Consider the following 16,704-nt stretch of genomic DNA (forward strand, 5'->3'; position numbering starts at 1 on the left):
CGGAGAAGCTGTTACGATGAACCATTCTTTCAACTTTCACAAACTTGGGGCAAAGTAGAAATTAAACAATAACCTACCCATAATACCAATTTCTCTTCCCCTGGAGGCCGTCTTACCTCGATTGGTTTTAGTCCGGTTATCAGCTCTAACAAGATAACCCCAAAAGCATAAACATCAATTTTATCATACACTTTTCTATGTTGGAAATACTCGGGTGCCAAGTACCTACATACCTAAAATATGAGAGAGAGAAAGACAAATCTTTACCGAGTATTTCATGAAGCAAAATAAAATGAAAAAGTATCCTTTAGCTTTCTATAGGAAAATGTTGTTGACAACATACCCAAATGCTCCTTTAACAATTTTGCAAAGGAATGGAATTGAAGGTGTGGATGTCCAAGTTGCTAATCCAAAATCACACAACTGCAACCATTACAATTGCAAGACAATGACTTCTATCCGTTTTCAACTCAAGAATTAAGGACCAAGATCCTTACCTTGGGTGTTTTCTTGGAAGAAAGAAGAATGTTAGAGGGCTTGATATCTTTATGAACAACACATCTTTCAGTTCTGTTGCTACTATAAATCCTTAATATACCGCAATTTAGCAAAATAAACTAATTGGTCCAAAGGCTTTATGCTAGAGAATCAATTTTGAAATACCGAACATACAAAATGTAAAACAACATTATACACACAGGAGATGCTGGCAACCTCTGTCAATATACAAACCAGTTTATACCAGGTGTGAAGAACGCAATTGGAAAACTAAAGCATTTGGGATGGATGAAGTGGGTTTTACAAATATCAAAATACAATTTTGCAGTATAATTTAAGGCCCTGTAAACAAAACTTGTATTCTCCCATCTGTTTTTGAGCTATCACAATCTATTATAGCCTTGATTATTGGATTCAAAGAATGTATAGTGAATAGAATCAATTGCATAACCAAATAATTTGTTTAGATTAGTACTGCTGCGTATCCCTCCAAAAAGAAACTTTAACAGATAAAAGAAGGCTCCTTGACAGAGAAACTTTAAAAAGTAATGGAAAGACGTAAACTTCCACTTATAATAATTTGGTGAAATAACAGTCAGTACAATAACCGGTTTGATCTAAAGTTTCCCCACTCAAATGCCAAATTCTGTCTTCGAATGCCATAAGAAGCGTAATGAACACTTTTAATTTGTAGAAATCAACCAAACCATGCAAACTAAATAGATTTCTATCCATTACCAATTTTCATTGCTTCGCTGAAGTACCCAATTCTACTTCCAAAACTATAACATAATATTCAATCATACAACTTACAGGCAAAACAATATAACCATACCTCATAGGAAAGAACCCTCACCTTTAAGCTTGAAGCTACTTGTCATTCAATCAACTTCATCAAGATATACAAAAAAATAAACAAATTCCAATTAATAGAATAACACTAAATATCACTCAAAAAAGACCGAGAAGAAAAATAGAAGCTTTGTGCTCACCCATGTAAAAAGTACTGAGAGCCCAACACCTACACCAATCCAAAAAAACGACAACCCTCTGCAAAATATAAACACATAAACAACTAAGAAAAGAAATAAATGTTAATAAAATATACACACACCAGAAACTATATATATTTTTAATGTCCATCTAATCAATATTTCTCTTCACTAACCCAAAACTGCTAAAACTAAAAGTAAACAATTAAAAACTATAATTATTTCACCAAAATGTGTAGATTAAAGTTTGATATCAATTCACATACAACTATTTCATATACAAGAAAATAATACAGTATTCCATTATACATGAAACTATGTCTGTTGATAATCGGTTTTTGCTCATTACAAAGTTACTAAGAAAAAGGATTAAAAATGGATAAATGACTAAATGAAACATTAATTCTAATATAGACTACTACTTTCTAATTGTTGAAAGTATTAAAATGGTTTTCAAGTTTGGTAACCAACTTTGAAAAAATGGTTTTCAAAGTTTGGTAAATATTTCTTTGAAAAATAGTTTTTCAAAGTTTGGTAGATATTTGTTGAAAAATGATAATGGGATAATCACAATTAATCCCTAGGCTTTAGTGTATTTACAAGATTAAGTCCTTAAGTTTCAACTATAAATACCCTAGCTCATTTAGCTTCAAAACTATCCCAAAAATCATTTCTTTCTCCAAAAACTAAAAGTAAACAATTAAAAACTATAATTATTTCACCAAAAATGTGTAGATTATTAAAGTTTGATATCAATTCACATACAACTATTTCATATACAAGAAAAATTATACAGTATTCCATTACATGAAAACTATGTCTCTGTTTGATAATCGGTTTTGCTCATTACAAGTTACTAAGAAAAAGGATTAAAAATGGATAAATGACTAAAATGAAACATTAATTCTAATATAGACTACTACTTTCTAATTGTTGAAAGTATTAAAATGGTTTTCAAGTTTGGTAACCAACTTTGAAAAAATGGTTTTCAAAGTTTGGTAAATATTTCTTTGAAAAATAGTTTTTCAAAGTTTGGTAGATATTTGTTGAAAATGATAATGGGATAATCACAATTAATCCCTAGGCTTTAGTGTATTTACAAGATTAAGTCCTTAAGTTTCAACATAAATACCCTAGCTCATTAGCTTCAAAACTATCCCAAAAATCATTCTTTCTCCAAAAACTAAAGTAAACAATTAAAAACTATAATTATTTCACCAAAAATGTGTAGATTATTAAAGTTTGATATCAATTCACATACAACTATTTCATATACAAGAAAAATAATACAGTATTCCATTATACATGAAAACTATGTCTCTGTTTGATAATCGGTTTTTGCTCATTACAAAGTTACTAAGAAAAAGGATTAAAAATGGATAAATGACTAAAATGAAACATTAATTCTAATATAGACTACTACTTTCTAATTGTTGAAAGTATTAAAATGGTTTTCAAGTTTGGTAACCAACTTTGAAAAAATGGTTTTCAAAGTTTGGTAAATATTTCTTTGGAAAATAGTTTTTCAAAGTTTGGTAGATTTGTTGAAAATGATAATGGGATAATCACAATTAATCCTAGGCTTTAGTGTATTTACAAGATTAGTCCTTAAGTTTCAACTATAATACCCTAGCTCATTTAGCTTCAAAACTATCCCAAAATCATTTCTTTCTCCCAATACTAGAGAGTTTTCTTGTGAGTATGAGTTTTGTAAACACCTGTAAATTTTCTCTCTTAGTAAAAGATCTGCAGCAATCCGGAGACGTAAGCACAATTGGTGAACTCCGTTATCAATTCGGGTATTATTTTTCCGCTTTTATTTTGCATTCTCACTAATATGGTTATAGGGAAATTACTTGTACTTGGTTTATTTCCCAACAATTGGTATCAAAGCTTTTCGGTTGTGAATTTTGTCAATTTTTTGCGAGGTTACTATTTGGGTTACTATTCATATAAATAGTGAATTTCGTGAATAGTGAAATTCGGTCGGCGATACGAGTTTGTCGATGGAGGTGTTCTAATACACGGCGGTTGTCAAAAATTGTCAGAAACGATCCAAACGAAGCTAGATTCGAGTGGGAGTGATGACTGCATACGAAGGGAATGTGAAAATTGAAAAGTTCGATGGTGCGGACTTTGGATTTTGGAAGATGCAAATTGAAGATTTTCTATACCAGAAAAATCTATATCAACCCCTCTCAGGAAAACAACCAGAGGGCATGAAGAATAAAGACTGGGCTCTTCTCGACATACAAACCCTCGGAGTTATCCGACTGACGTTATCCTGCAATGTTGCTTTCAACATAGTAAAGGAAAAGACCACGGCGGGTCTTATGACAGCTCTCTCCAGTATGTATGAGAAGCCATCGCCTCAAACAAAGTTCATTTGATGAGGCGATTTATTCAATTTGCGTATGACGGAAGGGGCATCGGTGGCACAACACCTAAATGAACTCAACAAAATCACAACCCAGTTGAGTTCAGTGGAAATTGAATTTGATGATGAAGTTCGAGCTTTAATTCTATTATCATCTTTACCAGACAGTTGGAATGCTATTGTTACAGCAGTCAGCAGTTCGTCGGGAAACATCAAATTAAAATTCGACGATGTTCGAGATCTGGTACTAAGCGAAGAAATTCGACGGAGAGAATCGGGTGAAGCATCAACCTCCTCAGCCTTGCACACGGAGTCCAGAGGGAGAACTTCAGAAAGAAATTCAAATCGTGGAAGATCGAAATCCAGAAGAGGAAATCAAGACAGGAATAAAGATTTTACCTGTTATAATTGCGGCAAGAAGGGCCACTTCAAAAGAGATTGTCGAGCACCGAAGAAAAATACCGGCGTACAGGAATCTACCAACATGACGGAGGAGACAAGTGATCTTGGGATTCAGGGGCATCTTTCCACTCCACGTCATGCCAAGAAATCATGGAGAACTATGTCAGTGGTGATTTTGGAAAGGTTCATCTTGCTGATGATGAAACCTTGAAGATCATCGGAAAAGGAGACATCCGACTAAAGCTGCCAAACCAGACCACCTGGAAGCTGACAGGAGTGAGACATATTCCTGGTCTCAAAAATTTGATTTCTGTAGGACAGCTTGATGGAGAAGGATACAGTACAACCTTTTCAAGCTGTGAATGGAAGATTACCAAAGGAGCACTCGTCATTGCTCGTGGTAAGAAGACTGGTACTCTCTATGTAACCTCAAATTTAGAGAATATCATTGCAGTAGCAGATGTTGATGGAAAATCAAACCTATGGCACCAAAGGCTTGGCCATATGAGCGAGAAAGGAATGAAGATACTTCTGTCAAAAGGGAAGCTGCCGGATCTAAAGAATGTAGATGTCGGACTATACGATGATTGCATCTTTGGCAAACAAAAGAAAGTCAGTTTTGCAAAGATTGGCAAGACACCCAAGGCAGAAAGGTTAGAATTGGTTCATACTGATGTATGGGGACCATCCCCAGTTCCATCTCTTGCATCACTATATTATGTCACCTTCATCGATGATTCAACAGGAAGGTGTGGGTTATTTTCTGAAGAAGAAATCAGAAGTCTTCGATACCTTCAGAAAATGGAAGGCCATGGTGGAAAATGAGACTGGTTTAAAAGTCAAGCGGTTGAGCTCTAACAATGGAAGAGAGTACAGAGATAGTAGATTCAGAGATTTCTACGCAAACAATAGGATCAAGATGGAGACAACAGTTCCGATAACACCGCAGCAGAATGGCGTAGCAGAGCGCATGAACAGAACTCTGAATGAACGTGCCAGAAGCATGAGGATACATGCCGGATTGCCCAAATTTCTATGGGCTGAAGCTATCAACACTGCAGCCTACCTGATCAACCGTGGGCCTCAGTTTCTTTGGATGGCGGAATACCAGAGAAGCTTGGAGCAAGAAAAAATAAACCTTTCACACTTAAGAGTGTTTGGTTGTATTTCTTATGTACACATAAACTCTGCTGAAAGAAGTAAACTTGATGCCAAGTCCAACAAATGCGTATTTTTTTGGTTACGGTGGTGATGAGTTTGGTTACCGGTTTTGGGATTATGAAAATCGGAAGATCATTAGAAGCAGAGATGTCATTTTCAATGAGAATGTGATGTACAAAGACAGGTCAATGTAGAATCAAGCAGCTCAAATACCAAAGCTGAAACAAAGGAATTTGCTGAGTTTGAGGAGATTTCTGGAAAATGTTCAGATCAGTCCTGAAGCAGTTCAAGAAGACCAGGCACACCGGAACTATACGCTCCTCCAGAATTCCTAAACCACCAACGGTATTCTCCTTCTTTGCACTTGTTGCTGACTGACAATGGTGAACCAGAGTGCTATGATGAAGCAATGCAAGGGAGGATTCAGTCAAGTAGGAGTCTTCCATGAAAGATGGATGGACTCGCTTTTGTCAAATCAGAGTGGGAATTAGCTGAATTACCACCAGGCAAGAAAGCGCTTCACAACAAGTGGATTTACAAGATCAAAGAAGAGCACGATGGGAGCAAACGCTACAAAGCGAGATTGGTTGTCAAAGGTTTTCAGCAAAAAGAAGATATTGACTACAATGAAATTTTCTCTTCAGTCGTGAAACTGTCTACAATTAGACTGGTGTTGAAAATTGTAGTTGCAGAGAATTACATCTTGAGCAGTTAGATGTAAAGACAGCTTTTCTTCATGGTGATTTGGAGGAAGAAATCTATATGAGGCAGCCAGAAGGCTTCATAGAGGCAGACAAGAAAAACCTGGTATGCAGGTTGAAGAAAGTGTATGGTTTAAAACAAGCTCCTAGACAGTGGTACAAGAAGTTCGATAGTTTCATGAGTAGCAGTGGTTTACCAGATGCCAAGCAGATCATTGTTGCTACATCAAGAGGTTTGACAATAGCTTCATTATTTTATTGTTGTGTTGTACATGCAGGCTCAGACATGCAAGAGATTATAAACTTGAAGCAAAAATTGTCAAAGTAGTTTGCTATGAAGGATGGGCGCTGCAAAGAGATTCTTGGGATGAGGATCGAGAGACACAAAACAGGGACTTGATATTATCACAGGCTGTATATCAACAAAGTACTCTTCAGGTTCAACATGCAAGATGCAAACAGTAAGTACACCTTTAGTGTTCATTTCAGACTCTCCAAAGAACAATCACCAAGACGGAGGAAGAACGTGCACACATGGTGAAGGTGTCGTACGCCTCAGCGATTGGAAGTCTGATGTATGCCATGGTTTGTACCAGACCAGATATTGCTCAAGCAGTGGGAGCTGTTAGCAGATACATGAATAATTCGGGTAAGGTACACTGGGAAGCAGTCAAATGGATCCTCAGATATCTGCAGGGTACCACAAACAAAGCACTTTGTTTCAAAAGAGGAGATACGATACTGACAGGCTATGTAGATGCTGACTTAGCCGGAAATGTTGACATCAGAAGGAGCACTACAGGGTATGTCTATACTCTAGGAGGAACCGCAGTGAGTTGGGTTTCTCAACTACAGAAGATAGTTGCTCTCTCCACAACTGAAGCAGAATATGTCGCTGTTACGGAAGCTAGCAAGGAGATGGTTTGACTCCAAAGTTTCTTGGAAGAGTTAGGCAAGAAACAAGAAAATAATGTCTTGTATTGCGACAGTCAAAGTGCTATACATCTAGCAAAGAATCCGTCTTTTCATTCCAGGACAAAGCACATACAATTGCGATATCATTTTATCCGGTCTCTTCCGGAAGATGAGATTTTGAAACTTGAAAGATCAGTGGAGCTCAAATCCGGCAGATATGTTGACAAGCGGTGACTACAGACAAACTGAAGTTGTGTTCAACTTCAGTTGGCATGCTAGAGTAACAAGACTAGAAAAGCTGTTGCATTGATCGAGGTGTGAAGACAGATTAAAATCAGTCTTCAAGTGGGAGATTGTTGAAAATGGTTTTCAAGTTTGGTAACCAACTTTGAAAAAATGGTTTTCAAAGTTTGGTAAATGTTTCTTTGAAAATGGTTTTCAAAGTTTGGTAAATGTTTCTTTGAAAAATAGTTTTTCAAAGTTTGGTAAATGTTTCTTTGAAAAATAGTTTTTCAAAGTTTGGTAGATGTTTGTTGAAAATGATAATGGGATAATCACAATTAATCCCTAGGCTTTAGGGTATTTACAAGATTAAGTCCTTAAGTTTCAACTATAAATACCCTAGCTCATTTAGCTTCAAAACCATCACAAAAATCATTTCTTTCTCCCAATACTAGAGAGTTTTCTTGTGAGTAGTGAGTGTTTTGTAAACACCTGTAAATTTTCTCTCTTGGTAAAAGATCTGCAACAATCCGGAGACGTAAGCATAATTGGCTGAACTCCGTTATCAATTTCGGGTATTATTTTTCCGTTTTTATTTTGCATTCTCACTAATTTGGTTATAGGGAAATTACTTGTACTTGGTTTATTTCCCAACACTAATCCTGCGCTGAAGCAATGTTTTTCCACTTGAAAAGTTAGCTCATTTTATCCCATTTTCAAAAGCAGAAATTAGAAACCAAAGATATTACAAGGAAAACGATGAATTGAATTACATTTGAGAGGAAGGCGGTGGCACAGTTGGATAAGGGTTGACTCCAACCGAAGAAGTTTGTTGATTACTTGAAGAAGAAATGCTGGCAAACCTTTCGTCACCAGATTTTCTGAAAACTAAACCTTAGGCAGGGAAAACAGGAAACAACAATGAAAGAGGGAAAACGAGAGAAAAGGGGGAGATTTTAGATGTTGAGCGGGAAGAAGAGAGACAAAAAATAAGGAGGGAGGGTTTGGCCGGGAAGAGGCGGGAGAAAATGTTAATTTTGGGACATGTTTTCAATTTCATTCCTATAAAATTTATATTAATAAACTATTTATAATTAATATTAATATAATATATAATATAACTTATAAATAATCTAGTTTATAATTTCTAATTAATATAAATATAGTCTATCAATTTAATGTTACTTTTATTAATTTAAGCTTCATATTTAAAATTTGTTCAATTTGATCCTTATAATTTTCAATTCTATATATATTTTTATATGAATATAATATATAGTTTATATATACTATATAGTATATATACTAATGAACTAATAATATAGTTTATATACAAATATTTATATATACTAATGAACTATATAATATATATTTATATATATAATGAACTATATATAATGTATAATATATACGATATAGTCTATATATGTTATATAGTTATATATACTAATAAGATAATGTATAGTTTAGGGTTTTTATATATATCTATGTAAATTATATTATAGTATATTATTTATATAATATATAGTTTATATATATAATATATATATGAATATAAACTATAGATATATATATAGGTCATATGCAAAATATAGTATAAATATAAACTATAGTATATATTATATATAGGTCATATGTAAACTATATAGTTTATATATATAGTTCATATGTAAACTATAGTTTATATATAGTTCATATGTAAATATTAACTATAGTTTATATGTAAACTATAGTTTGTATAAACTATATATTTATGTAAACTATAGTTTGTATAAACTATATAGTTTATATGTAAACTATAGTTAGTATATAAACTATAGTTTATATGTAAACTATAGTTCATATAAATATCAACCTTAGTATACATATATATATATAGTTCATATGTAAACTATAGTTCACATAGTATATAAACTATAGTTTATATAAATAGTATAAAATATAGTACATAAATATAATTATAGTAGTAGTTATATAAATATAAATATAAATATAAATAAATATAAATAAAAATAAATAAACCTAAACCCTAAACCCTAACCCTAAAAATAAACCATAATATATATAAACTATATAGTAATAAATTATATATTTATACAATATATTATTATAATTATACATAATATATAAATAAATTGTATAGCTTATATAATTATATAATTATAAATAAACTATGTAGTTTCTATATAGTTCAATAGTTCATATATAACTATATAGTATTATAGTTTTACATGTATATAGTTTATACTTTATGCTAATATATATAAACTATATAGTTTATATATAATACATATATTATATATAAACTATATAGTTTATATATTATTATATATATATATATATATTAGTTGTTAATTTTTTCTCAACTTATTACTTATTTCTATTTATTAATTGGTCCATAACTTTTTAAATGAGTATAATTTAGTACATTTTTGTATTAATTCAACCTCAATTTAAAATTATTTCGATTGATCCCTTTTGTGTTGTTTAATATATTTAAATTTTATTTATAATTACATATTTGTTCAATTTAGTCCTCCAGTTTTATTGCACTGAAATTGACCATACTTATTACTTATTTATTTTTAAATTGGCATAACTTTTAAATGGGTATAATTTAGTATTTTTTTTATTAATTTCAACCTCAAAATTTAAAATTATTTTGATTTGACCCCTTTTGTGTTGTTTAATATATTTAAATTTTTATTTGTAATTTCATATTTGTTTAATTTAGTCCTCCAAATTTTATTTGCATCTGAAATTAACACATACTTATTACTTTCTATTTTAAATTGACCCAACTTTTAAATGGGTATAATTTAGTATTTTGTATTAATTTCAACATCACAATTTAAAATTATTTCGATTGGATCCCTCATCAATGTGTTGTTTAATTATTTAAATTTTATTTGTAATTTAATATTTGTTCAATTTAGTCCTCCAAATTTTATTTGCATATGAAATTGATCCTTACTTATTTCTTAATTCTATTTTTTTAATTGGCCCATAACTTTTTAAATGGGTATAATTTAGTACTTTTTTGTATTGATTTCAACCTCACAATTTAAAATTTTTTCAATTTGATCTCTCATCAATGTGTGTTGTTTAATTTATTTAATTTTTTTTATAATTTTATATTTGTTCAATTTAATTCTTAAATTTGTATTTTTCATAAAATTAAACCATGATTATTTATATTTTTAGTAATTTACTCTAAATCATATACAATTACAAATTGCAATTCAACGTTCACGAAAGATGAAAATAATTAATCCAAAAATAAAAAATAACCTGATTTGAACTCAATCCGTATTTGATAGAGATCCGACCTGAATTTTATCTGCCAATGATGTGACCCGATATGAACGAGATCCGCCTGAAGTCCATCCGAACCTAAATTAACCTGTTTTTTAACTGCTTAGGACCTGAATTGTTTTGACCTGAACTGGTAACGATCCGAACTGAAAATGATCTGACCTGAGCCCGATCTGTATCTGGTGTCAAATCAATATGAAAATAACCCAAACTAATTTGACCTGGGCTGAACCCGATCTGGATTTGATGTCAAATTTACCTGACTTGACATGTATCCGATTTTACCTAACCTGTCAGGATCCGACTGAAACCTGAACGATTACTCAATTTTACAACCCTACTCGCATCGCAATGGAGACGACAAAATGGTAGGTTTGGAGGGATGTAATTGACCATTGTACCCTTTCTCCCTAATAATAAAACCACTGCAACTGCACTAATCGCCCAAATCACCGAAACCGTGTCTTTTCTTGCCCTCAAAATCCAGCCGCAGCATCAGACTTTTATGAACTCCAAAATGGAAAGCCAAAATGACAGTTCCCGTGTCGGATCCAAAACTGGATCCTTCACCATTAAAGGCGAGGCACCTCCCGACCGCAAGATCGCGTTAATCACCGGCATCACCGGTCAAGACGGTTCGTACTTGACTGAGTTCCTTCTCAACAAAGGCTACGAAGTCCATGGCTTGATCCGCCGCTCTTCCAACTTCAATACGCAGCGAATAAACCACATCTACATCGACCCCCATAACGCCCACAAGGCTCGGATGAAGCTCCATTATGCTGACCTCTCCGACGCTTCCTCGCTTCGTCGTTGGATCGACACGATCCGACCGGACGAGGTTTACAACCTGGCTGCTCAATCCCACGTCGCCGTCTCTTTTGAGATCCCTGATTACACCGCTGACGTGGTGGCAACTGGAGCCCTCCGTTTGTTGGAAGCCGTTCGATCGCATATCGCCGAGACGGGTCGGAGCCATATCAGGTATTACCAAGCCGGATCTTCGGAAATGTTCGGATCCACTCCTCCGCCACAATCTGAAGATTCCCCATTTCACCCCAGATCTCCATACGCGGCTTCGAAATGCGCTGCGCATTGGTACACTGTCAATTATAGGGAAGCGTACGGGATTTTCGCATGTAATGGGATTCTGTTCAATCACGAGTCGCCGAGGAGAGGAGAGAATTTCGTGACCCGTAAAATTACTCGGGCCGTTGGCAGGATCAAGATTGGGTTGCAAAGCAAGTTGTTTTTGGGGAATCTGCAAGCTTCGAGGGATTGGGGTTTTGCTGGGGATTACGTGGAAGCTATGTGGATGATGCTGCAACAGGAGAAGCCAGACGATTATGTGGTGGCGACCGAGGAGTCGCACACGGTGGAGGAGTTTTTAGAAGTGGCTTTTGGGTATGTTCGGCTGAACTGGAAAGACCATGTAGTGATTGATAAGAGGTATTTTAGGCCAGCCGAGGTGGATAATTTGAAAGGTGATTCAAGTAAAGCAAGAAAGGTTCTTGGGTGGAAACCCAAAGTTGGATTCGAGCAATTGGTGAAGATGATGGTTGATGAAGATATTGAGTTGGCTAAAAGGGAGAAAGTGTTGGTTGATGCAGGTTACATGGATGCCCAACAACAGCCTTAAGACCATTTCCAAATTTCCTACTTGCATTCATACAGTTAAGTTTATTTGATTTTGCCTTGATATGAGGACCTCACTTAGCCTTTAAGTTCCCCATGCTCCACTTGCAATGTATGAACTACTTGAATTATATTTAATTGAAAATTTTAATCAGATTCTACAAAAATGTTTAGCCACATTCTATATAATTTAAGATTGCATTACCTTCTGATAAATGTTGTGAAGGCTTTGGATGATAGTTTAATTGCCAAAGCTTCTTCAACTAATATTTCGTCTCCTATCTTCGACTGCAATGAATTTGTGGAAAGGACTTTGTCAGTAAAGTTCTAATTGTAACAATCACAGAAAAAGATTACAACATTTTCGCTTCAAGTCGGCAAGTTTTTTTTTTTATAAAAGGGCATTTCCTATAAATCTAGAGTTCTTCAAGTCTCACCCTAGCTCCTCATACTCCACAAGAATGACAAAAATTGCATGCAAATTATATTTTGTTCAAATTGATACAGTTTACCAGTTTCTCTACGCTCATGTCTGTCTTTTGAGCTTCAAGTTTGAAAATAAAAATCTCAATTCAGCCAAGTTTATTGAAATAACAAACATTGATGAGTGTAGGATATGCTGTGACCTTACCAGCTATGCCATTCATCACACAAAATTCTCCCCCAATTGCAATCAAACACTAATATATGGCTATAAAGCAATCAAACGCTTCCAAAATTTGCTGACAGAGCAGATTCGGAGGCGCCCATTGCTGCAGGTTCAAAAATGGCCAAAACAAGAAGAAAAAACAGAGGATCTACAACGGTTCTTCTTTCCAACAATGTTTCTTCATGTATATAAATGGGTTAATGGGACAAATAATTTCTCTGAATTATAATTATTAGATAAAACTATTATTTAATTTTGAAATTAAATAAATTAGTTCTTAAAAATAATTAATTTATAATTTTGATATGAAAGGTATCAATACAAGAAATGTGTTTTCCAAAAGAAAATTATGAACGAATGTATTTCATTATCCAAGAAATTAAAACAAATCAAAGGACATATTATATAAAAAAGATTTGTCTATACAATTCGGTTGACAAACCAATATCTGTAATGATCAACAAACTTGATTAATATTGATCCGCTTTCATGATTTTAATGACCAGCTAAGGGATGAAGCCATGTTGAAAAGTCCATGAGATCACCATAGCTTCAACTCCGAAGAATGTGTGGAGATTATTATCTTGGTCATGCCTTCAAAGTTTCCCTAATATTATCCATACATTCATCATTGTACAGAACCTGTTCTGTCTTTTTATTTTATTTTCAAGTTGATTTCAAAGTTTGTGATTGGTTACAGCTTAAAATGCTCTTTATTCTCTTCTTCAACGTATGTTTCTACCTTATCTTCTTCATGTAAAAAGTTCATCAAACATGGGGTCTTGTTTTGCTTTATTAGTGTGCTATGATTAAGCATCATTGTTCTCCGAAAAAGTATGTCTTGTTTTTGGGGTCAACCGTTACACTAATTGCTGACTATACTGAAAAGGTACCTAATTATCTCTTAATTTAACTGAAGAAAGTGATTGTTTTAAGAAAGCTAATGCAGTAGTTGTTCTTGTTTTTGGCTTCTGGTTTTATTGCTGTGTGGCACTAAGAGAACATGGGATGGAAAAGGCTAGCTAGCCATGAACATATGGTCAAAGGAAAACATAACTTCAGAGGCATGCCCCGACAGGAGCCACGTTGCCTAGCGCATGCTAGACGAACCATGGTCCCACTAAGACTACACTCAGATTCGACCGATCAGCCGCTCATTCTATGTTTTTCCTAGTTTATATTATGTTTGGTTGCAGATAAAATCAAGTTAAAGATGAGTAAAATGACTGGTTTCCATTGGAGAGAATTTCTTCACTCGTTTCACAACCATAATTTTCTTTTTTACAAAAATACATCTCATTATGCATAAAATATTTATAATTAATACTAAGCAATAGAAGCTTTCTTCATCGTCTCCTTTTTCTTTTTCACCTCCTTTCATTTATCAAATATGCATATTCCAATATCACATTCTGTTCAACTTGTTCCCTTCTTCTCTACTGCTTTGCAACAACAGTAACGCCATGTCCGAGTTACTACAATTATTAGCGTCAAAGCTTGAGATTGAGGCAGCTCCTTGTTGATTATATCTATCTTCATGACTCAGTTGTGAAGCAACAAACTTATCAAGGGTTCTCCAATCAGTCACTTTCTTGGTGGTGGTGTTGTTGCACATTCTTTTCTGGTCATCATCTTTTTCTTCATAGTTATTATTCTCTGATACGATTGATATCGAGCTTGGCTTATTCATTAATGGCAGTGAAGGACTCTCTAGCTGAGGAAGTTCTATAAACTGATCAGAGTAAACAAAGTTGTTCAAATTATCTGCCTTTGTCGTCTGTTGCTTGCACAAAGGTAAAAAACTCGGGGGTTGCCTCGACATGTATTCCATTGGATCAACCATCGAGCTCAGACCACTTGGTTCATCGTAGAAGTAGATCGAGTCCCACCCGCCACCGATGCTCTTGGCTTGTCCACCGGTGATTCTTTTCTTAAAAGCTCGACAAACCACCCATTCTTCCTCCTGCAAAAACTTAAAAAAGATAAATGAAATTGAAAACTGACAGCTCATGATATTAGTACTAATAACTTTTTTGACTTTTTTTCAGGTGGAGGCCTTCTTTCTATAAGTTTATGTTGACATATCAGTATAAATGGTCATTTTATGAATACCAAAAAGGACTGATTCCTTTCATCATATAAATTCTATTAGTGGAGTGGGGCATATTCAAATTTAGGCTTTAGCTACATGGATTTATATTCGATAATGTTGATAGTGTATAAATTCATATGTTTTTAGAGGATCGAATGATATCATACGTAAATATAATTATGATTTGAAATATTAGGTCAAGAAAGAGCCTGTTTAAAAGTTAAAACTACTCAGAATGTTGGATGACCATGATAATACTAACACCTTTCTCACTTTAATCAATAACTAGTGTTCAAAATGAGAGGGATGACAATATAGAAAGTGATAAACTGATAATCAAGAGAAAAAGTGAAGTAAAATCATATGTGCTTGCCTGAGGAGGTGCATTGCCTTCAGATTCAAGCCTGTATTCATGCATGATCCAGTCAGTTTTCTGCCCATTCGGAGCTCTTCCTTTGTAGAAAACGAGAGTCTTCCTCATGCCGATGAGCTTCGATATATTATCGTACACTGCCTTGTCCCGCCCCGTTGCTTTCCAGAAACCAGCCAGGGTTGCTCTGTTGGTCCTCGACCCCGTCGGATACTTCTTATCCTTGTGGCTGAAGAAATACCACTCCTTTTCCTCCTCATATCCGATCCGGCATCTATCTACACTTATATATATATATATATATATATGTATATATAAAAAGTTTAGGGTTAACATATGCATCCAAATCTAGGGTCATTAGATTCCGGTGCAAATGTTAAACCATAATCCCTAGGTGTGGGTCGATCTTAAATATCTGAATAAAAGAAAAGGGAAAAGAACCTTGAAGATCCCAGGGTTCGATCCTATAGAGATCAATGTCTCTAATAACATCGAGTTCGATCTTTTGTGAAGCGACCTTCTTCCTCAAGTAATAGCCAACAAGCTCTTCGTCAGTGGGGTGGAACCGGAATCCTGGTGGGACACTTGACTCCATCATAACTGTTGTTTCTGCATCAAATTCACCACTCTTTTATAAGTTCATCATCTCTAAATCATAACCAATAAAAACTTAGAGAAGAAAAATGAAAAAAAAAGCTGAAGGTAAAATGGGAAAAAAGGGTTGAAGAAAACGATATTGTAAACACAAATTGAAGGGCCAGTTGTGACAGGTAGAGGTTTGAGCTAATGATGCTGTCTAGTGTTGGGTGAATGGTGGAAATGAAAACTTCTAGAACGAGGTTTCCATCACTAAACTTTTAACAATTACTAAACAAAAAATTACTTTTTTCTTTCAAATAATATGTAAATAATTAATCAAAGAAATTAAACTACTCTGCGACATATAGTAAGGTGAAGAATGGGAAAAAGAAAAAAAAAAGGTAAGCACTCCTTGTTTCAAAAACAAACAAAACGAGAAAAAGTTCTGTTTGACAGGATCAAAGCCTGACAAAGAGTAAGAGATAATAACTATAAAGAGAAGAAAAAGAATGAAGCACTTGAACAGTCCTTGTCTCGTTGAAAATGAAAATGGAGTCTGTCAACTTTGTCTCTTTGTCGAGAATTTCCATAGCATTCCTCACACTGACACTACTAGGTTTTGCTCAAACAGGGAAATGAAAGAAACCCCATCTCCAATGAAGTGTTGGAATATGCAAATGACGACTAAATAAACAAGCGGCTGATGTAAAACTTGTGCAAGAAGGTGATATAAGACGACAGTGCTTGAGCATTAAACGATAGTGTTGAAATTAAAATTGATTTTCCACGAAAATTC

At 34.2% G+C, this 16,704-nt stretch overlaps 1 protein-coding gene and 1 pseudogene across 1 annotated transcript; one reads left to right on the forward strand and one right to left on the reverse strand.

Moving 5' to 3' along the window:
• Positions 1-11,043: 11,043 nt before the first annotated feature.
• On the forward strand, positions 11,044-12,297 carry LOC120152457 (GDP-mannose 4,6 dehydratase 1). Its single transcript, XM_039164678.1, has one exon. The coding sequence runs from the start codon at positions 11,089-11,091 to the stop codon at positions 12,220-12,222; it is 1,134 nt and encodes a 377-aa protein (XP_039020609.1). The 5' UTR covers positions 11,044-11,088; the 3' UTR covers positions 12,223-12,297.
• Positions 12,298-14,081: 1,784 nt separating this feature from the next.
• LOC120152219 lies at positions 14,082-16,033 on the reverse strand (annotated as a pseudogene).
• Positions 16,034-16,704: the final 671 nt, after the last annotated feature.

Source organism: Hibiscus syriacus, unplaced genomic scaffold (assembly GCF_006381635.1).
Source record: "Hibiscus syriacus cultivar Baekdansim isolate YM2019G1 unplaced genomic scaffold, ASM638163v2 tig00111088_pilon, whole genome shotgun sequence".
NCBI lineage: Eukaryota > Viridiplantae > Streptophyta > Magnoliopsida > Malvales > Malvaceae > Hibiscus > Hibiscus syriacus.

Excerpts from the sequence above, each read along its gene's own strand:
- LOC120152457 (XM_039164678.1), top strand. The coding sequence starts at position 11,089 with ATGAACTCCAAAATGGAAAGCCAAAATGACAGTTCCCGTGTCGGATCC.